This window comes from Tursiops truncatus, chromosome 20, assembly GCF_011762595.2.
Source record: "Tursiops truncatus isolate mTurTru1 chromosome 20, mTurTru1.mat.Y, whole genome shotgun sequence".
NCBI lineage: Eukaryota > Metazoa > Chordata > Mammalia > Artiodactyla > Delphinidae > Tursiops > Tursiops truncatus.
The window spans coordinates 1,539,315-1,561,501 of NC_047053.1; the positions used below are offsets into that span (position 1 = coordinate 1,539,315).

At 59.2% G+C, this 22,187-nt stretch overlaps 1 protein-coding gene across 3 annotated transcripts; it reads left to right on the forward strand.

Annotated features, from left to right (window-relative positions):
- The first annotated feature begins 468 nt into the window (after window positions 1-468).
- On the forward strand, window positions 469-22,060 carry MAPK7 (mitogen-activated protein kinase 7). 3 transcript variants are annotated; one of them, XM_033846550.2, is made up of 7 exons: window positions 469-973; window positions 15,588-17,826; window positions 18,470-18,635; window positions 19,279-20,357; window positions 20,454-21,013; window positions 21,359-21,492; window positions 21,588-22,060. In XM_033846550.2, exons 2-7 carry the CDS (start codon window positions 17,595-17,597, stop codon window positions 21,739-21,741), a joined length of 2,325 nt encoding a protein of 774 aa, XP_033702441.1. In that variant the 5' UTR covers window positions 469-973; window positions 15,588-17,594; the 3' UTR covers window positions 21,742-22,060. The 3 variants fall into 3 exon arrangements, with proteins under 3 accessions (XP_033702441.1, XP_073654285.1, XP_033702442.1); XM_073798184.1 differs by having other exon boundaries at window positions 15,591-17,826; XM_033846551.2 differs by lacking the exon at window positions 469-973 and having other exon boundaries at window positions 17,658-17,826; window positions 18,475-18,635.
- Window positions 22,061-22,187: the final 127 nt, after the last annotated feature.

The following is a 22,187-nucleotide window of genomic DNA, read 5'->3' on the forward strand; positions in this document are numbered from 1 at the left end:
CCAGGCCCGTGGGAGGTCTTGAGCCGGAGGCGACGACCACCGCGCGTGGGGCTCAAGAGCGAGGCCCCCGACAGTCGGGGTCCGGCCCCGGTTCCTAGAGTCCGCGTGGGACCAGCAGCTGCCTGCGTGGGGTCAACGGATGCTCCCTCGGGCCTTCTGAGACCCTCGCCTCCCAAAAGTTTATTAGACAAACCTGGGAGGGACCTGGAGAATCCTTAAACCCGCGCCGGCGCTCCTCCGCGTGGGGCGGGAAACAGGCTGCGGCGGGGCCGCCCCCGGCCGCCCGAGCACCCCCAGTCGCTGAGGGGCGAGCCCGAGCGCGGCCCCGCCAGGACACTGGCCTCAGGACGTCACTGCCTGGCCGCCGGAGCGGGTCGTCCGCCTGCTCTTAGCTCTGAGCACGGTTCGCATTTGCACATTTATTACTGTCACAGCTCCGGCCAATGCTCGTCTCTCCCGACCCACAGACGCCGTGAGGACAGGGGCCGCGCCCACCCCGTGTCCCGGTTGCCTGGCACAAGTGAGCACTGGTGGCAGCCTGTGGAGTGGATGAATAATTGAGTAAGTCTCTGTTGCACAAAAGAGGAAGCAGATTCAGAGGCGAGGTGACTGGGACACAGTCACAGCAGCTGGTAAGGAGCTGAGCCGGGATTCAAACCCAGGACTCCGCGGGCTCGCGACCCTCACTGCTTCATTGCCTGGTCCTGGCCCAGCGCCAAGGCTGCCTCTTGGCTGGGGTGTCAAAGGTGGCGTTGGAGACCTTACCCCGGATCCAGAAAATGAAGGGGTGGACAGGTGTGAAGACTTCAAGGAGGCTGCGCACCCAGCAGGGCCCCCGGGTCATCACACCCTGCAGCAGCCAGCTGCCAGCTTGGGAGCAGACCAGGGGGGTCGCACGAGACACCTGTGCGGGAGAGGGAAGGAGGAGTCACAGCCAGCCCGGGCCCACCGACCGTCCCCCCACCCGCCTCAGGTGAGCAAAGATACTTGACAGGGGAGGGGGCTTGGGCAGCCAGTGTTCACACCTCTGACAAGAGAGGCTGAGGCCGGGTGGGTGGGCCGGGGGCTCAGGTGGGAGTTGGCCTCCCCCAGGCCTTGGCCGTATCCCGTCCCCCACCCCTCACACCCTCCCAGATACAATGCGTCTTCACAGATGCTACCACTCTCGCCCAGCTCTTTCCTCCTTGTGGCACAGTATTACACAAAGGACAGTTTTCAACAAAACGCTTGCTATTATCAAATAACCAGGGGCTCCCCGTAACCGCAGACCTGGCCATGTCCAAGGCTGCCCCACGTCCGCACAGAACCTAAATCTCCCCAGGGGGCGGGGTCTCTGGGATGGCCATCAGGGTGCGGATCAGTGGCCCCTCGGGAGCGTGAGAGGTGACCAGGCCTAGTGGCCTTAGGAGGGACCGTGGGGACGGGTGGGGCACCTTTCGGGGCCTGTGCAGGGCCAGGCTGGAACCCGCACCGCCAGGTGGGGTGGGCTGGCGTGGGGTCTGGCTCACTGGGCGCCCTTGGGCAGGCTGGCCTTCGGGTCAGGACAGTCAGCCTGGAGGCGGGAGGCGTCTCGGCTGGTGCTGGCCTGCAGCAGCCTCAGCGCGATGCTGCACAGCTCTGGGGGCGGGATATAGAGGTCTGCGAGGTGGGGCGGGAGGGGACCCTCAGCAGGTTGGCACCAGTCCAGCCGCAAAACTTCCTGCCCTCCTGGGCATCCAGTTCTCCCCGTCCTCTCTTAGTGGACCCCCAAGTCCCTCTCAGCGCAGCTCCGTCGTGTCATCCGTTGGACTCTCACAGTCTCCCCAGGGCCACACCCAGTGAAACTGGGGACACACTGCGGCCCAAGGGAGGGGGCAGGGAGAGGGCCCAGGGCTGCCCTCCAGGCTGGGTGGGTCTGGAAGCTGACCCGGGCAGGCATAGCAGGTGCCAGTGCCACCCTCTGCCCCAAGGCCCGTGTCCACGTGCCAGCCAGCAGCAGGCCAGAGCTGGGCTGTGCTCGGGGCTCAGGGACTCCGGGCATTTCCGGCTGTGCAGGGCCCCAGCTCCATCCCAGCTGTCTGCCCGGCCCACCCTCAGCTATCTCAGGCGTCCGCTCCCGACCTTAGCGAAGACAGGATCAAACCCCTGCACCCAACAGGGCTGCCCCTTGAAAAAACGCCAGGACCGGGTAGCCAGAGGGACAGGCTGAACAGCACTGCTGAGAGGTGGTGGCCTTGCCAGCCGGGCCAGGACCAGGCCCCCAGGCCCTCCTGGGGACAGGAGCAGCTCCTCCACACTGGACTTGCTCTCACAAGCGTCCAGCGCCAGTCAGTGTGGGCCCAGGGTCACGCTGAAGTGGGACTGGGGCAGCTGTGGAAAGCGGGGGGTGAAGAGGCTGGGCGCCCCCTCCTGGGGCCCTCTCCATCACCCTTCCTGGCTGCTGCACCCACCTGCCAAAGCAGTTGGCACCTGTGAGTACCCACTCTTGGGAGATGAGGGCCCCCTCGCAGAGGTACCGGCTGTCCAGAGAGATGCCAGCCTGCCAAGGCCACGTGGCTGGGCCCTCCCTGTGGTGGGCGTTTGCCGGCCTGGGCCCTGCACCCTGGAGAATGAGGCGTCACAGCTGAGCTCTGGCCCCAGAGTGCTGACGTCTGCTCTCTGTCCCCCACTGATCGTGATCTCCTCTCCCCATCCCTCGATCCCTTGATCCCAATCTGCCCCGGGGGAGGTTTCCTCCCTTTTCCTGCCCAGACACTCACTATAGGTGTGTGCCCAGCTCTGTTTGCATTTCTCTTGAGACAGGGTTGGCTGGTTACTGACTAAGGCAGCTGGGCTCCTAGCACGCTGCCGTTAGCTTGGTTCCACCCTCGCACAGGCCCCCTGCCACCTGCCACCATCTCTGCCCTGCACAGCTGCCCGTTACTTGAACCCAAGTCTGGACTGCCAGTCTTAGGAGAGCCTGGACTCCCGGCCCTCGAGGGGTGGGTGTCCCCCCTGCCCGCAGCTCCCTGTCAGCCCAGGACATTTAACCTCTGCAGCAGCCGCTCCCCACCACCGCCCTGAGGCCCAGGTTGGGGCAAAGGGGAGCTGGCCTGGGCAAGAGGAAGCGGCGCCCCTGTGGCGTGGGGGATCCCCTAGCTCCGCCCTGCCCCCCATCTCAGGTGAGAAGCAGAGGCCAGCGGCGCCGCCAGCACCCACGGTCATCCTCCCCTCCGCCACCGCACACCCCAGGGGGCTCTGCGGCACCCACATCATAGCGACCCTGCGACAGTAGTGCTGCTCGTCCTGCAGGCGGGAGGCCGGGCTTCCCAGGGCCGCAGGGAGTAGTGGCAGGGCTGTGCAATCTAACCGGGGTCCCTTCCTCTCACAGCCCTCTTAGGTCTTCCTTCCCAACCCACCTCACAGCTCTCAGTGGAGCTCGGTGCAGAAGGGGGCACAGGCCAGGCCCACAGCTGAATGTCACCGGGGACAAAGTCCAGGTCCTCTGTGGCCTGTCGGGTCCCTCTGGCCCCCCCGCCGCTGCCTGCATCCCCCACCCCTCAGCCTTGCGGTACTGGATGCCCGCACACATACACCACTTTCTTTCATTATTTCTTTTTCTATAAATTTATTTATTTTTGGCTGTGTTGGGTCTGCGTTGCTGCATGCGGGCTTTCTCTAGTTGCAGCGAGCGGGGGCTACTCTTGGTTGCAGTGGACGGGCTTCCCATTGCGGTGGCTTCTCTTGTTGCGGAGCATGGGCTCTAGGCACATAGGCTTCAGTAGTTGTGGCTCGTGGGCTCTAGAGCACAGGCTCAGTAGTTGTGGCGCACGGGCTTAGTTGCTCCGCGGCATGTGGGATCTTCCCAGACCAGGGCTCGAACCCGTGTGCCCTGCATTAGCAGGCAGATTCTTAACCACTGCGCCACAAGGCAAGTCCCCAACTTTAAAATTACAAGTGCCTCCTTTGTATTGAGGTAGAATTCACAGAACTTCAAACCAAGCCCTTTTAAGGGCATAATTCAGTGTATCACGGCGTCTTTGCACGTGCTGTTCCTTCCACCCTTTCCGCCTGACCTTCCTGTTGAACGTAGAGCTCCAGATGACCATCCTGTCCGCCAGACAAGCCCTCGTTGGGCAGGGCGTTCTCCACCATGGAGGGATTGTGGCCTGACCGGGTCTCCTGGACCACACTCAAACTCCCCGAGCGCCCATTCAGTAAGCACTTGTCGAATGACTGTGAGTGAGTGAACAAGTGAGCGGAGGACTTTGGGGGGTGCTGGCGCTGGGACCTTGTGGGCCAGGGCTGAGGCTCTAGAGTTGGGCAGGAGGGGACCCCAGCTTCTAGCAGCACAACAGAATCACCCGGTCTGGGTTGGGGCAGCTGCCCAAGCAGGGTGCCTCTGTCTCCAGCCTGTCCCCAACTTGCAGTGTGGTCCCGGGCAGGTCATTGCCTCTCTCCGGTCCCCAGTGTCTCACTAGGAAGATGAGGGCATGGCCTGGACTGTCCTTTTCCCACTGAGTCACTTGAAGGACTGGGGGAATCCCTGACGTCTCCAAATCAGCCCCAGGAGCGGGCTTGCTCCCTTTACCCTGAAGTTCAAGGCGGAAGTGCCAGGGGCAGCTTCTTCCAAGGGTTAACCAGCAGGGGGAGCTGGGTTCCAATCTAAGCTCTGCTCCTCGCTAGCTGTGTGACCTTGGGCTGATGGCTCAACTTCTCTGCGTCTCAGCTTACAGGAAACTGGGGATCATAAGACCTCGACCTCACAGGGCTCAGCAAATGGGAGCAATGGTCTCCACGGCGAAGGCAGTAATGCAGTTGGAGTCCAGCTTGCTTGGAGACAGGCAAGTTGAATCGTTGGCCAAATTCCGGAAAGTACTGTAGGTCTTTCAAAACCGTTCATTTTCAGGGCTTCCCTGGTGGCGCAGTGGTTGAGAGTCCGCCTGCCGATGCAGAGGACACGGGTTCGTGCCCCGGTCCGGGAAGATCCCATATGCCGCGGAGCGGCTGGGCCTGTGAGCTATGGCTGCTGAGCCTGCGCGTCCGGAGCCTGTGCTCTGCAACAGGAGAGGCCACAACAGTGAGAGGCCCGCGTAGCGCAAAAAAAAAAACAAAACAAACAAACAAAAAACCATTCATTTTCAATCCATTGGATATAAACTCAATGTCAGCCAAAGCCAGGCGGATAAGTGAAGCTTGCCAGGAGTTTACATGTTGGGCATGTGGCATGACAGGCTGTGTGTGACGGAAAAGCCAATCAGGGCTCAAATACATAAGGCTCGTTTGTCTCAAACATCAAGACAGCCCGGAACTGACGCTGGCTTGGCCACACCACCAGGGACCCGGGTTCTCCCCATCTTCCCGCCCCACCTGCTTAGCATGTGGATTTTGTCCTCACAACAAGACCGCTGATTCAGCTCCAGGTACAGGGCTATGTTCTAGGTGGAGCAGGGGGAGAAGCCGTGCATCCCCAGCAAGACCTGGCCTAGGACGGGGCCTCCCACACAACCCAGTAGCGAGAACTGGGTCTCAGGGCCTCTTCTAGCCGCAAGGGAGTCTGGGAGCTTGAGCTCGGGTAAGGTAGGAAGGGGAGACGCAGTTAGAATAGGCGTTGAGCTGCCCGTTCTTCACTCCCACGAAGAACCGTGCCTGCTTCTGTTGATCTTCACAGGCGCATCTCCACATCTAGCTTTTGTTCTCCTCCTGTGCCGAAAGCGTTCAGGCATGGGGATAATCCAGGGGATAATGAGGCGCACTTAGTCCCAGGCAGTCGGTGAGGGTGAGGTGGCATTCACAATACTGAACAACTCACATGGCACAGGCCTCCACCGATCTGATCAGATGCCCAGCCCTGCTCACGGATGCCTGCTGGTGGGCCGGAAGCCACACCCACCAGCAGGTCCCAGCGCTTGGCGTAGGCGTTGGCGTCCACAGCTGGGAAATCTCTGTTTTCTCGAGAGCTCCTAATTTTGTCATGTTGGGTGAATTTTTAGATGACGTCATGTAGAGCAAAGAAAGCCCGCTTGTGGCCTTGGTATCTGATCCCTCATCTTTGGGTCTCGCGGGGGCAGAGGCGTGGCCCGACAGGCTCGAGGGACAGGGCGGCATGTGCCGGCCACTCTCTGTGGTCCTGGACAGATGGTTCTTTCCTCTGGGACATCACTCCTTCCCAGGTGCCCAGGAGAGAGACAGGTGGTTGAGGGAAGGAAGAAGGGGGTCCGGGGAATGGTAAAAGAAGCTCTCTAGGAAGAGTAACAGCTGAGAGCGAGGAGCATTTAGAATGACATCATTTTTAAATGGATTGAAGTCCCCAAGGGTGAGAAAGGGACCACGGAAGGATGATTTTTTAAAAAAGCGTCCCAGGTGAGACAGAGCCACGTAAGTGTCTCCACGTGGTGGTCGAGAAGTGGAGATGGCATTGTTAAAGTCACTTCCTCAGTTTTCTACTTGATGAAAATGGGTGATTTTTTTAAATGCCGTTGCTGAGTGAGTTATGCTTTTGCATCATGTGTAGCTGATTGTAAGGACTTGTGATAGTTCTGGGATGTTTCTAATAACTACAAAATGTCTTCCGCGCTGAGAAATAGTGGGGTGGATGGGGGTTCCTGAATTTTAGGGGCTGTGGGTTGCAAAGTGCTTTCCCATCCATTCAGCCACTATGGTCCCCACAGTAGTTCAGGAGGTGGAAGTTAAATGCTCCCTCACGGGGGACAAAACCACGAGGCTCAGAGATGGAGAGAGCCTCACCGAGGCTGAGGGAGGCTCAAGGGCGGGAGTGGACCTGGGCTGGAATCTGTCTGCGTCCAGCCGGCTCCTGTGGGGGGGGTGTGGCCAGGAGGGGGTCGGGGCAGAAAGAAGGAACACCTCTGATGGGACGCTGGGGGTGGATTGAATTGCTCCAACCAAGCATCAGAATGAGCACCAAGGTCATGGGAACCAAGCTCGCTGAGCCAAGAGTTACCGCTCGCTCAGCAGGTATTTATTGAGCACGTACTGTGTACCAGGCCCTGGGCTAGGTGCTTGGAGTAAAGTGGAAGACAAGACAGGCACAGCTGTTTGCCCTAATGCACTTGACTTTCTGGTGGGGACACAAGGAAGCGTGTTTGTGATAATTTGGGACAGTGGTAAGTGCTATGAAGAAAAAAATAAAGCAGAGAAAAGGGCTGGAGAGTGATGGGGGCGGGTTACGGTAGATGGTAGATGCACAAGGAAGCATCTCTGAGCAAAGTCCCGGAAGAAGCCTGCACGGATGTGGGGTGGGCATCTCCACAGCACAGTGAGAGCACAGTACGTGCACAGGCCCTGGGCAGAATGTGCTTGAGGAACAGAGAGGCGGACTGGCGCCTGCTTGCACGGCCTCGCGCCGACACACCAGAGACACCTGTGCAACTCTGCCCCCAGCTACGTGCTGGGGGCTTTAAATCAGCCACAGAAATTGGCAAATGCTAAAATTAGGGCTTTCAGTGCTTTACATTTTATTGACTTTTTTTTTTTCAGAGAGCACTTTCCCAGCACAGCGCTGGGGTAGGAGATGGGTTGAGAGTGCCCCGGGCCCAGATCACTCAGGGCCTTAGAGTCGTGGAGGGTTTCGAGGCGAGGGGGGATGTGAAGCGACTGGGGTTTTAACTGGGCTCTCTGGCCACCACGTGGGGCTGAGGCTTGGGACCAGGGAAGCTGGGAGGCTGGGGCTGCCACATTTAGCAAATGAAAATACTGGACATCCACAGCTAAAGACCCGTTCGTTGCGTATCTGAAATTCAAGCACAGCTGGGCATCCTGTGTTTCATCTGCAGCCCACCCATAGGTGCCAGCCAGAGGAGGTGGAGGGCCACAGCTGCTTCTGAGAGGTTCGCCAAGGGCCATTCCTTCCTACTGCGGTGATCCTGACCACTCCCTCCCCACCAGCCCACACCCCAGCCATCCCTGGGCCTGCACACACCTGCCAGCTGTTTCCGCGGGGCTTTTCCAGCAAATCTGAGAGAGGAAATCAGGCAGATGAATGCAGGGGATGACCTCACAGGAACCAGGCAGCTGGGGCTGCCGCCACGCCCTGCACTCGGCCTCAGGGCAGCTGGTCCTTTCGAGTCGGCCACCTCCTCCATCTGCCCCCCACTCTCCGTGAGCAGGGCCTTATCCCACGAGATGGGGACGTTGGGACACAACCTATCTGTGTTTTTCAAAAGATCACTCTGGCCGCTGTGCAGGGAATTGGTTACAGGAGCGAGAGGAGACCAAGAGGACGGTGACTCGGAGATGACAGCAGGGGTCCCGGCGAGAAATGATGGCGGCTGGGACCAGGCAGTCAGCAGTGAAAACGGTGCTTCTCCTGCCCTGTCGCCCCTACTCAGGCTGCTCCAGCTGCAGCTTCCTCGCTGATTCTCAAACAGGCCAGGCACACCCTGCCTCAGGGCCTTTGCACTTGCTGTTCCCGCTGCCCGATCTCCACAGGGCTCGTTCCCTCTCTCCCGTCAAGTCCTTGCTCCGATGTCACCACCTCCACTGGCCTTCCCTGACCATCCGTGTAAAACCACCTCCTCCCACCGTCAGCGCTTCTCGAGTCCACGCCTGGGGCTGCCACCTGAGATGCTGTGTAATTGAGTGGCTTTGCTGCTCTCTCCCAGCCCAAATCCACATTCCTCAGGTGGGGAGATTAGCACCTGTCGTGTTCACTGCCAACTCCCCAGCACCCAGGATTCTGTCTGGCACAGAGTAGATGCTCAGTGAGGTGGGGTGAGTGACTGAGGTTTTGGACTCGGGCCTGCTGTGCAAGTGGTCGATCAGCGTGAGGGTGAGATGGGTGGGGCGTTGGTGAGCGTGGTAGTGGTCACAGGTCCTGGGGGCTTGTGGGGCGTCCCCTGGAGACGTTTGGGGAGCACCAGGTGTTGGATAGGCGCTCAGGGGAGGGAGGGAGGGAGGGAGGGCGGGCCAGGCTGGAGCAGGGTTGACAGTGCTCGGTGCAGAGCTTGGGGAGGAGTTCTGGTTGAGGAGAGGGCCCCGGGCCAAGCCACCAGGAGGAGGGGCCAGGAGAGGCGTGAGCGGTGAGGGTGGCGTCCTGGTGACAGTCATCCCTGCTCACGGAGGACAGAGAACAGACCTGGCTCCACCCTCACACCCAGGCAGGCCCAGCGCAGGCCTCGGGAATGCTCGGGGAGGGGCAAGGTCGTCCATCGTTTGCCCAGCCACTGGGCCATCGGGACCACAAGGACGGCACCCTGACGGCGCAGCCACAGGTGCTGGGACAGAGCGTGGACCCGCCCCCAGGGTCCTGGTCGGCCTGGGTGTGCAGGTGGTGGAAGCAGGGCTGAGGAGAGGGTGCTGAGAAGCCACGAGCGGCCCAAGGCAGAGCCACCGGACCCTGAGGTCAGCCCACCCACGCAGGCCTCCTGCTGTCCCCTCCACGCACCCACAGGCTGGCCTTGGGGAGTATCCCCCGCCTCGGGGGACTGAGCCGCGGCACCGACCGCTGCCCGGCTCCGTGTCCCGTGGGCAGGTCCCCGCAGCAGCCCCCTCCCTGCCCGTCCTGGTTCCCCTCACGGCAGCCCCCGAGGCTCAGCTCTCCCAAGGGGCAGGCACGTTCAGGCAGAAACGTCCCCTCCTCTTTCCCCTACAACCTGTGGGGACGGAGCTGGCCTGGCTGCTCCGGGCGCTGAGGCAGAACAGGCCCAGCATGCGCCCGGAGGGAGCGTACGTCCCAGTAGTTCGTGTATCTGTGTGTGCCCCTGTGTGCCCGCGTGTGCAGATCTGTGCGTACGTGAACGCTGTTGCGTGTGCGTCCCTGTGTGTGAATGTGTGTGCACAGTGATGCCCCGTATTCTGTGTGTCCTGGGTGGGCATGAGCGTGTCTGTGATCCAGCAACCTAAGTGGACCGCGTGTACACGTGAGCACTGTGCCATGACTGTGCCAGCGTGTGTGTGTCACAGTGTGGCGGTGTGGCCCGGAGGGCTCAGCAGCACTGGAGGAGACGGCAGGGGCAGCTGAAGCTGCCGCCCAGCACCTGCCTCACACCCACCCCTGCCGCACTGCTCATCACCTGCGATATGAGCTCTGGGCCAAGGGGGGGCCTTGGCACCCGCCACCTTTGGGAAGGAACGTGGAGCCCCCAGGGCCGGGAGAGATGAGGGTGGTCTGTACTGGGAGGCCATGGACCCCGAGTGAGGGAATCCAGCCCCCCAGCCTCCAGTGTCTCCGAGAAGAGTCCTGTCTTGGTCTTGGGCACTAGGGCACCTCCCACCTGCCCTCTTGATGAGTAGATGTGGCTTTGCCCCTTCCACCTGTGAGCTACCTACTCAATATCTGTTCTCCACTTCTAACCACTCCTGATTTGGGGGGCAGCAAGGTGCCTATCTAAGCACTTGATTTCTGGGCCTCCCTTGCAGGTAGGGCTGGCCATGTGACGCAGCTCTGTCTAAGGAGACGGAAGTGCACATCTGCTGAGGGCTACCAGGAAGGTGTTTGCTCTTGTGATGACAGGGGACAGAGGTAGTGCCATGTTCTTCTCCCTTCATCCTTTATCCTGCCTGGAGCATGAATGTGATGGCTGGAGTGCAGCAGCCATTTTGCAGCCATGAGCTAAGAGAGGCAAAATGTCACGAGGATGACAGCCAGTCGGAAGGGTGGAGCCTCAGTCCCTGACAAGCGTTACTGAGCCACTAAACTGAGGTCAACAAAGTCCTCTGGATTTCTTGTGATGAAAGAAAAACAAATCTTCATGTGTTTAGGCCATGGTTGGTGGTTTCCTTTTATTTGCAGCCTGATCGTCTCAGATTGAAGGCTGGGAGAACCCGCTGCCATGGCTTGCCCTGTCCCCCGACTGGGGGCCCTCCCTCCAGCCTGCCCAGAGTCCTGCCTGCCCCCAGCCTCGGCCGTTTACGTGGTTAACAGCAGGCCGGGAACCAGCTGTAGTTTAGACCAGCTCTTCATGTTCTTTTAATCACGACCCTCACTACGCAGAAGGGGAGACTGAGGCTTTCTGAAGTCACCGGCTGAGGGGCTCTTAACTCAGTCATTACCTCTGTGGTGGGTCCTGCGGGCTCACGGAAGGGGTTCTGGCCCCCAGACTCCCCTCACCACCCTGTCCCACTGGTGCTGAGGGCCCCACTGAGAGCAGGCAGCGTCCTTTGCAGGTTCATCCATTAAGCTGGCCCCCTTCTCAGGGCCCGCAGGCCACCCTCTCTGCTAGGAGCAGGGGCAGGAGGGCCAGCTAAGGAAAGTGGGGAAGGAGAAGGGGGGAGGGGCCGCAGGCTGACCAGTGGGTCCTGGTGCCGCTGCCTTGGCCTCTGCAGACGGGGTGTGAGCTTCGCGGGCTTCCCCCCGGGGGCCCCAGCCACTCACTGGGTGACTCAAGGCTGGCGGCCTTAGCCACAGAGGCGTGTCTGCGCGGGGAGAGCGCAGCTGGGTACCGGGAACCCCGGGGGTGGAGGCAGTCCCCTCCCTGCACACCCCCACCCTGCACGTGGCCCTAGGTCACTCACCCCCTCCCCTGCTGAACCCATTTCTCAGCTGTTAACAGGGCCAGTGACTCCCTCTGGAAGAGGGTGAGGGTAGAACTGTTTACACACCCAAGACACGGCTCGAATGCCCCTGGGCCTGGGGGTGTCCGCCTGAGTGACCACGGCTGGTCCAGCACCTCCAGAGGGCCAGGCCCATGCCTGGGACTCTCCTGGCTGGGCTGTCATTTCTCAAACCCAGAAAACAGCCCAACCAGGGAGGTCTGAACATCCCTACTTTGCAGACAGGGACACTGAGGTCAGGGCCCCGGGGGTCCTGCACGGTGGTCGTCTGCCCACCTCTCCAGCCCGTCTCTGTGTGCCCCTCCCCCTGCCACCTCCACGCGGGTCTCTGTGTCCCGAGACGTGTGCCGAGCTCACTCACACCTGCCCTTTGCACCTGCTGCTCCCTCTGCTTAACCCTCCCCTCCCCCTCCTCCCAGTCCTCTCACCTGGCTGGTCCCGACCTGGATGTCCCTCCGTGACTTCCCCGCCTGAGCAGGCGTCCTCTCCTCACCCCCGGGGCCTGAGCCTCTCCTCCTCAGCGCCGGCCACAGGGGCAGACACTGCCGGCCGAGGGTTGGGCTCCCTGGTGAGAGAGGGGCGGGGACCACGTGTCCCTGGTTATGACACAGAAATACACAGTAAAGAATGCCCTGGCTGCGACGTGGCAGAGCAGGAGATTCAAACTCAGCTGTTCCTGATCCCAAAGTGTGTCTTCTGGAAACTAAGGGCCTTTGGGGTTGGAGGGGAGGCAGTCATGTCGGAATAGCAGCTTCCCGGACAGAGACCCTGCTCTCTGCTCCTCAGACTTCCCCTGCACTTCCTCTGGCGGCAGAGGGGTGCAGATGTGTGGGGCACATCTCATTCCTACTGGCAGCCGTCCGTCCTTCCTTAAAGCCCAGGTTTCCTTTGGGAAAATGGCTCTCGGCCGCTCGCCCTTCCAGAGGTGGACAGGTGACTCAGGTCTGGCCAATCAGCATGCTTCCTCCCACGCCCCCCACTAGCCTGTCCAATGAGAGGCCACCCCGAACCTTTGCTGAGACTATCGACAAAGGGGGGCGGTCCCTGAAGGTTGTTGGAAGGAGTCCGCCATCCGGGGCTCCCCGATACGCCCAACATGACGAGGGTTAAGGCTCTGCAGCCCAGGAGGGCCTCCGGGGCTGGGATCAGAGACGGGGCTCACCAGGTGCTTGGATGTAGCTGAACGGCCTCACCTGCATCCACCACGCAGCTCAGGTGTCCGGATCTTGGTGACACCCCCATTGTCTCCACAGAAGCTCTGACACAACCCACGCTTCCTGCTCTCACCTCCCTCCACATCCGTCTTCAGGGATCCACTGCCGCTGCTTGGTCCAGAGCCCCGTCAGGGCTGTCACCTGGACGGCATAATAATCTCCTTTTCTCCAGCCTTTTCTCAAGCATGCCTTCCACACCATTTGCCAGAAATATTTCTCAGGAAGGCAATTCTGAAGGGTGTTCTACTCAAACCTCTTCGGAGGCTCCCAGTGGCCTAAATCGTGAACTTGGACGTGCATGTGGCCAGGCAGGAGGCACGGCCAGGAGGGCTGAGCAGTGGTCTGTGTCAGGAGACCCTCTTCATTCCCACAGCTTAGTTGCTGCTTCTCCCCCTCCTCCCCCTGGCCTCCCCTCCCCCTCCTCCCCCTGCCCTCCCCTCCCCCTCCTCCCCCTGCCCTCCCCTCCCCTCCCCCTCCCCCTTCTTTTGGAGATATGTCCCCTGGGCCTCTTTCATTTCCCTGCTTTTACTAAGGTGTTTCTACGCTGGTACAAGCATGTGATGAATGGCATGTGACAGTCGGCCTGTGCTGGGGACGCAGTCGGGGAGTGGTGGGGACCGGTGAGCAGGAGAGCCCCCATTTCAATGGCGAGGCTACCGCTCTGTTAGAGTCCACTAACGCTTTGTGGAAATGCAGCTTTGACGCTGACAGATCTTCCAGCTTTCCAAAAGAAACCAGAAACCGGGATTTTTAGGGGACGTCTCCCATTGTCAACATAGGCAAACAACTCCAAACTTTTAAAAAGCACCGTGTGACTCCTCCTCTCACACTGCTGGTGGGAGCCTAAAGTGATATAATCTGTAAGGACAGGGATTTGACACCGTTAAAGTCACGAGTGCAGCGCTCTTCAACTTGGCACACGCCCGCTTCTGGGTGGCTTGGACTCACAGCACACGAAACGATGTGTTCAAGATACTTTAGCACTACATCGTTTGCAATAGCAAAAAGTGTCCACCTATAGGTCTTGGGTAAATAGATTATATCTGAAAAGTGGTACTATGCAGCTGTAAAAAAGAATGAGATGGGAATTTCCTAGCGGTCCAGTGGTTAGGTCTCCGTGCTTTCACTGCTGAGGGCCCGGGTTTGGTCCGGGGTCCAAGAACTAAGATACCGCAAGCTGCGTGATGTGACCACCAAAAAAATAAGTAAAAATAAAAAATGAAAAACTTTAAAAATAAAAAAGAATGAGATGGTTTCTTAGGCATGACATCAAAAGCACAAGTGACAAAAGGCAAAATAGATAAATCAGAGTTAATTGCAATTAAAAACTTTTGTGCTTCAAATGATACCACCAAGAAACTGATAAGATGACCCACAGAATGGGAATAAATATGTAAATCATACGTCTAATAAGGAACTTATATCCAGACTATATAAAGAACTCTGCAACTCAACAATAAAAAGGCAAATCACACAATTCAAAACAGAAAAGGAACTGAACAGACACTGACCAGACATTTCCCCAAAGAAGAAACATGGTCGATAAGCACATGAAAAGATGCTCAACATCATTAGTCATGAGAGTAATGCAGATCAAAGCCACAATGACAGACCACTTCACACCCACCAGGATGACTACAATTTAAAACAGAAAAAAAAAGGAAAATAACAAGTGTTGGTGAGGATGTGGAGAAATTGGAACCCTCAGATATACTGGTGAGATTGTAAAGTGGTGCAGCCACTCAAGTAAACAGTCTGGCAGCTCCTCAAAAAGTTTTTAAAAGTTGGGCTTCCCTGGTGGCTCAGTGGTTGAGAGTCCGCCTGCCGATGCAGGGGACACGGGTTCGTGCCCTGGTCCGGGAAGATCCCACATGCCACGGAGCGGCTGGGCCTGTGAGCCATGGCCGCTGAGCCTGCGTGTCCGGAGCCTGTGCTCCGCAACTAGAAACAACCTAAATGTCCATCAACTGATGATGGGATAAACAAAATGTGGTCTATCTATACAGTGTAATATATTCAGCCTTAAGAAAGAATGAAGTTCTGACACATGCCACAAGGATGAACCTGGAAAACATTATGCTGAGTGAAGGAAGTCAGGCACAAAAGGTCACACGGTGTATAATTCCATTGATCTGAAACGTCCACAATAGGCAACTCCACACAGATTAGTGGTTGCCAGGGGCTGGGGAGGGGAAATGAGGAGTGACTAATGGCTTTCTTCTTGGGGTGATGAAAATGTTCCAAAATTAGGCAGTGGTGATGGTTGCACAACTCTGTGAACGAACTAAATTCATGTACTGAATTGTACACTGTAAATGTTTTATGGTATGTAAATTATATCTCAAAAACGCTGTTATAACAAAAAAAGAATGAGAGATCCGTCTGGTTTTTGATACTGCATGATCTGCAGGAAAATTGTAAAGAATTTGTTACCTTTTTGTAGAGTAAAGGGGAGGTGGGTAAGAGTGTGTATTAGTATTTGCTTGTGTTGAATTTATATTGTTTCTTCTTACTTCCGGTAGGAAACTATAAAATCGGCCACCTGGCGTGAGACCAAGATTTTTCACTTGAACTTTTTAATTAAGATTTGAGTTTTGAGCCATATGAAACAACTTTTTCTTGAAGTAGTCAGTTGTGTCAAATGCAGCAAGGTCTTAAGGCAAGGCTGAGAATGTTAGATAATTGATGACTATTCCAGGACGGAGTCAGGGCCTAGTAGGGGCAGGAGTAAAGCAGCTCATTGTGTATCAATCTCAAAAGTCAGTGAGAATCAGGAGTTTTTGCCAAGGAAGTTGAAATGTCTGTAACTTGTATACCGATCCTAGCTGGAATATTTATAGAGAAGTATTTAAAGGATTCGCAATTTATGGGTCTCTTCTGCTACTTTATGCTTTATTCCCACAGCAGACGGGACCATCACAGAGCTGGCCACCAGGTTCCCTGAGAAGACGCGTTTATGGGTCCTGCTGCTTTACGCCCTCTCTTTTCACTGACGGGCACCGCAGAACTTATCCCGCACATATTTCAGAGTTAGGGAAGACTGTCTACTGTCACTTAAGGAAAGGCCATCACGGAAATATTTTCAGAAATCAGGGCAGAAAAGGTCCACTTCCCATGAATGTGGTTTATTAATGTTCAAGGCTAATCACGTAAGAGAGAATTTGGCTTTTTGCTGTGCTGTCAGGAAAATCAGAAACAAATGTATAGTTCAGCTAACTCAGGAGGCCCATGTGGTTTTTCCATGTCGAAATACGAGGTATCTATTTGTTCTGGGGCTGACCTTCTACTCCTAGACGTGTTTCCTTATGTCGTGTTTTTAAGAACGCAGTCTCTACTTTTCCATCCTAATGTATGGGTCCTAGTGAACCTCTTAAATTTCAGTGCAAAACCCCCCACAAAGTATGGAAGAGTTAACAGAAAGAAACTGTCACCACAAGAAAAGAGAAAGGGCTTCTGAAGAGCTGGCAACGTTCTGTATTTTTGGTTTTCTCCATTTGAATTCTATACGCTGAGGTGTTAGGTTTGTGAAAACTGATTGATACACTTATGTGGAACTTTATGTATGTTTTAGTAAAAAATAAAACAACCACAACAGTGGGGAATGTAAACAAAATTCCTTTCTGGTCTGGATCTACTCTTCAGCCACCAGTTGGGACGGAAGGGATGGACCCTCGCCGAGGCGCTCAGGCCTAACTCCTGGGCTCCCGACCCCGGACGCTTCCTCCCAAGACACTGGTGGACACGCGGCCTCCAGCGAGCGGGCGTAGTTGACGCCGCGGCCCCGCCCGCTGCCCCGCAGGCAAGGCGCGGGAGTCGCTAGACGGAGCCGCCCCACGGAGGCGTCACGCCCGAGACCGGGAAACCGCGAGCCGAGGCCCGGCGACGCCGGAAGCTAAGAGGAGACCAGCCACCGGAAGTCAGTGGAGGCTTCGGGCCGACGCTCTGTAACCCGGAGGACCGGGATCTCCGTGGTTGGATGGGACGGATCACCTTCTACCTGGGACGACGCTTTCCCAGCGCCGGGCTCCCGGGGCCCATCGGGAAAATGGGGGGCGCAATCCCCGGGGCGATAGAGGCTGATAAGGGAAGAAGGGGCTGAAGGAGGGGGACTGAGTGATGCGGCCGCCAAGGTAACATCTAGTCACCTCAACCCTCCAAGCTCCCAGGACCAGCAGCAACTGACCAGAGGCCACCTGGCGGATCGGAGTGGATGCGCGTGCCCGCGCACGCGGGGGCGGTGCTTTCCAGTCTCGCGGCGCCCGGGGCTGCCAGCGCGCATGCGTCCGAGGAGGGCACCAGGCCGCAGAGCCGCTGCGAAAGCCGAGCGCGGGTTGGGCGGCTCCCGCCGGGGGACTGGACAGCGGCGCGGGCGCGGGTGGAGGCGCGGCTTCCTTGGCCGGTGGGCGCTGATTGGACGCAGCAAGTGGAAGGGGTGGGCACCTCCGCGGAGACCGCCCACGGATTGGCCAGAGCCTGCGGAGGCGTGGTCTTGGGGGGCGGGACGGGAGACCGCGCGCTGCTGAGGTGGTGGTGGTGGCGGCGGCCCGACCCAGTGAGCGAGTGGGTCTTCGGGTCCCACCCATCACCCCGACCCAGGGACTGAAAGCCGGCGACGCCGGGGAGCCGGGGAGCCGGGACCTCCGAGGGCCTGGGCGGCATCGGGGTAAAGCGCCATCCGCCGAGTGCCGACCGAGGAGAGCGGGCGCCCCGCCCCTCGCTTTCTTCCTGGACCGCGCCTCGCTGCGCCTCCCCCACCGCCGACCCCGCGTCCCGCGCGGGCCTGAGCTCCGGGCTCCCGCGGGTGCGGGACACAGGGTGCGTGCGCCGCTCGGCCTGCGGGCCTGGAGGCTCCGGGGGGCCCCCTGAGTCCGGGGCCGGGCCCCTGCTCGCCCGCGTCCCCACGCAGACGCCATGGCTGAGCCCCTGAAGGAGGACGACGGCGAGGATGGCTCCGGAGAGCCCCCCGGGCCGGGGAAGGCGGAACCCACCGGCCCCGCCGCCTCCGTGGCGGCCAAGAACCTGGCCCTGCTGAAGGCGCGCTCCTTCGACGTGACCTTCGACGTGGGGGACGAGTACGAGATCATCGAGACCATCGGCAACGGGGCCTATGGGGTGGTGTCCTCCGCGCGCCGCCGCCTCACCGGTGAGCGACCCGCCCGGCCTTGCTCGCACGTTTGGAAACCGGTTCCCGGGGGCTGAGACCCGCCCCGTCCCAAGCAGCCATAGGGGACGCTGGGATGTGAATTCTGGGTCAAGTCAGCAAGCATGGGTTGGGTGCCTCTGGGGGCCGGCCTCTGTATTGGGCTCGGGTCTCTGAAACTCTGGTGGCTTTGCCAGCGCATCAGCCTACTTCCTCCTTAGGTGACAGTCGGCGTTAGACCCGAATGGAGGTTCTCCAGAGTGTGTTCTGGAGCCAGAGACTGGCGCTCGGGGTTGGTGGTGGGATGGATGAGGTCTGAGATGCAGAGTGTAGGGAGGTAGAGTGAGCACAGGTGTGAGAGTCTAGAGTCTACCACTAACTAGCTGTGCAATGCCCAGCAAGCTACTGAGCCCAGGTCTCCATATCTCTAACTTTCAGCTATGAGTACCCGCCTCAGGAAGGAGGTGAAGGGAAAATCTGATAACGTATGTACTATGCTTAGCACAGAGCCTGGCACAAAGTAGGTACCCTGTAAGTGGTAGCTGTTGTCACTTGCGTCCGCAAAGGGAGGTATTGAAAGGGGCCTTGTGCTACTCTGCAGCTAACCAGGGTACCTTGTGGCATCTGCTTTTCCCCTGTTCCCCAGGTCAGCAGGTGGCCATTAAGAAGATCCCTAACGCTTTTGACGTGGTGACCAATGCCAAGCGGACCCTCAGGGAGCTGAAGATCCTCAAACACTTCAAGCACGACAACATCATTGCCATCAAGGACATCCTGAGGCCCACTGTGCCCTATGGCGAGTTCAAATCTGTGTAAGGAGCGGGGATGGAAGAGGGAGACCGAGCAGGGACCTTTTCTGAACGCTGGGGCCATATTGCTGAAGTTCTAGAAGGGTAGCTGAACCTAATGTAGGGCAGGCTGGGAAAATTCCTGCGATTCTAGGATCAGTGCTCCCTTAGGGCTTTGCCAGGGATACATGTGATTCCTCAAGAAGAATGCAGAAGTAACAGTTTTATAGGACCTCAGTATGTAGCTTGGCAAACGTAGGACGTTCATTCTGTATCTGTACCTTTTTATTCCCGTAGCAGACATCACTAGTCAATCACAGAACACTGTCCTACAGAAAATGGAGACGACTTTACAGTTTTCATCGTAGTCTTTCAAGCAGCCACTACCAAACAATGGAGAGGGCTCCCGAACAAAACATGTTGGCCAGCCTGGTTTAGTCCAACCCGACCTTTACTCTGATGGTGAAACTAGATCTGGAGAGAAAAGCAATTTCACTTCACTTAAGTTAATGGAAGAGTTGTAGAGAATCTAGAATTTTCATACCCAGTGGGTGGCCCCTGCAGAGTCTGAGAGTAAGGCCATGAGCTGTCTGGAGCGGGAGGGCGTGGTGAGGCTGGGGCTGGAGGGTGGGCAAGACAGCCCCTGCCTGTCTCCCCTGCCCCTCAGCTATGTGGTTCTGGACCTGATGGAGAGTGACCTGCACCAGATCATCCACTCCTCGCAGCCATTGACGCTGGAGCATGTGCGCTACTTCCTGTACCAGCTGCTGCGGGGCCTCAAGTACATGCACTCGGCTCAGGTCATCCATCGCGACCTCAAGCCCTCCAACCTGCTGGTGAACGAGAACTGCGAGCTCAAGATCGGGGACTTTGGCATGGCCCGAGGCTTGTGCACCTCGCCCGCCGAGCACCAGTACTTCATGACTGAGTATGTGGCCACGCGCTGGTACCGTGCCCCCGAACTCATGCTCTCGCTGCACGAGTACACGCAGGCTATCGACCTGTGGTCCGTGGGCTGCATCTTTGGGGAGATGCTGGCCCGCCGCCAGCTCTTCCCAGGCAAAAACTATGTGCACCAGCTGCAGCTGATCATGATGGTGCTGGGTACCCCGTCACCGGCCGTGATTCAGGCCGTTGGGGCTGAGAGGGTGCGGGCCTACATCCAGAGCCTGCCGCCACGCCAGCCTGTGCCCTGGGAGACGGTGTACCCGGGTGCCGACCGCCAGGCCCTCTCCCTGCTGGGGCGCATGCTGCGTTTTGAGCCCAGTGCCCGCATCTCAGCAGCTGCCGCCCTTCGCCACCCCTTCCTGGCCAAGTACCACGACCCCGATGACGAGCCTGACTGCGCCCCGCCCTTTGACTTTGCCTTTGACCGCGAAGCCCTCACACGGGAACGCATTAAGGAGGCTATCGTGGCCGAGATCGAAGACTTCCACGCACGGCGCGAGGGCATCCGCCAGCAGATCCGCTTCCAGCCTTCCCTACAGCCTGTGGCCAGTGAGCCCGGCTGCCCCGATGTTGAGATGCCCAGTCCCTGGGCTCCCAGTGGGGACTGTGCCATGGAGTCCCCTCCGCCGGCCCCACTGCCATGCCCTGGCCCTGCGCCCGACACCATCGATCTGACCCTGCAGCCGCCCCCGCCGGCCAGTGAACCAGCCCCTCCAAAGAGGGAGGGAGCCATCTCAGACAACACCAAGGCTGCCCTCAAGGCCGCCCTGCTCAAGTCCTTGCGGAGCCGGCTCCGAGGTGCCTGGCAGAGGCCGCGGCTGGCTGGGGAGCGAGAGGCAGAGGGGCCCCAGGCCTGGACAGGCTCTTATCGTCACCCTCCCGTCTTCTCCGCAGATGGCCCCAGCGCCCCCCTGGAAGCTCCCGAGCCTCGGAAGCCGGTGACAGCCCAGGAGCGCCAGCGGGAGCGGGAGGAGAAGCGGCGGCGACGGCAGGAGCGGGCCAAGGAGCGGGAGAAGCGGCGGCAGGAGCGGGAGCGCAAGGAGCGGGGCGCTGGGGCCTCCGGGGGCCCCTCCGCCGACCCCCTGGCCGGCCTGGTGCTCAGCGACAACGACCGCAGCCTGCTGGAGCGCTGGACTCGCATGGCCCGGCCCCCGGCCCCCGCTCCCACGCCGCCCCCCGCCCGGCCCCGCAGCCCGCCTGCGGCCCCCCCGCCACAGCCTGCCTGCCCGCCCGCTGGGCCTGCGGCCGCTCCACCCCAGACCACCGCCTCCTCCGGCCTCCTGGCCCCCCGGCCGCTGGGGGCCCCCCCTGGGCTGCCTGGCGCCAGCGCCCAGAGCGTTCTGCCTTACTTCCCCTCTGGCCCACCCCCTCCAGACCCCGGGGGGGCCCCTCAGCCCTCCACCTCCGAATCACCCGACGTCACCCTGGTGACCCAGCAGCTGTCCAAGTCGCAGGTGAGGGGAGAGGCCTGGCCGTGGGGATGCCTGGATCTGAATCCAGGGGAGGTGGGCTTGGGAGGTCGCTGGGTGCAGGAGAGGCTGTTGTGTGTCCTGGTCCCGTGGAGCGGAGCGGCAGACCGGGCTCGAGCTCTCCTAGCCTGCCTGCTCGCTCGCAGAAGGAGCGTAGCGCTGATGAGCCGGTCGTTGGAGACCCCAGCCCGCACTCAGTGTTTGTTGAGGCTGGGGCTGTCACCACAGGTGTCCAGGGCCACTTGAGGGCAGTGTCAGGGTGGGGCGCCCTGCAGACCTCAGTTGGCGCTGGGTGGTTCCCGCGTTGTAAGCTGCCATCATCCCCTGCAGGTGGAGGACCCCTTGCCCCCCGTGTTCTCCGGCACCCCAAAGGGCAGTGGAGCGGGCTATGGCGTTGGCTTTGACCTGGAGGAATTCCTAAACCAGTCTTTCGACATGGGCGTGGCTGACGGGCCACAGGACGGGTAAGAGCTGGGCCGGGACTCCAGAATGGGCTATGGCTAGGGGCTCCCAGCACAGGAGGAGCCCCTCACCCCACTCTCCCCCTTGCCGCCCTCAGCCAGGCCGACTCAGCCTCGCTCTCAGCCTCCCTGCTCGCCGACTGGCTCGAGGGCCACGGCATAAACCCTGCTGACATCGAGTCCCTGCAGCGTGAGATCCAGATGGACTCCCCCATGCTGCTGGCTGACCTGCCTGACCTCCAGGAGCCCTGAGGCCCGCAGTCTGTGCCTTGCTGCCAGGGGCAGACCCAGCTCCAAGATCCGCAGGACCGTTCCCGAGGGCTGGAGCCCCGGGCCTGACAGGGGAAGCTCAGCTCGGATTATTCTGCAGGTTCATCTCAGACCCACCCTGCGGCCTTAAGCGGCCACCTGAGCCAGCACGAGCCACGGCAGGAGGGGCAACCCCTACCCCCCCGAGCGATACTTTTCAGTATTGTATTTTTTTTATTATTATTACATTATTATTATTACACAATTTTTTTTGCCATCAAAACGAAGCCTGTGAAATATAAGGTTCCCTTTAGTGCCTGTCTCCAGGGCGTGTTTCTGGAGTTAAGGGCAGGGTGCCGTCAGTGGGGGAACCAGAGCTTGGGGGCCAAGCAAACGCATCTGCGTGCACAACAGCCAAGGCCAGTTCATTCAGGTCCTGAGGTTTATTA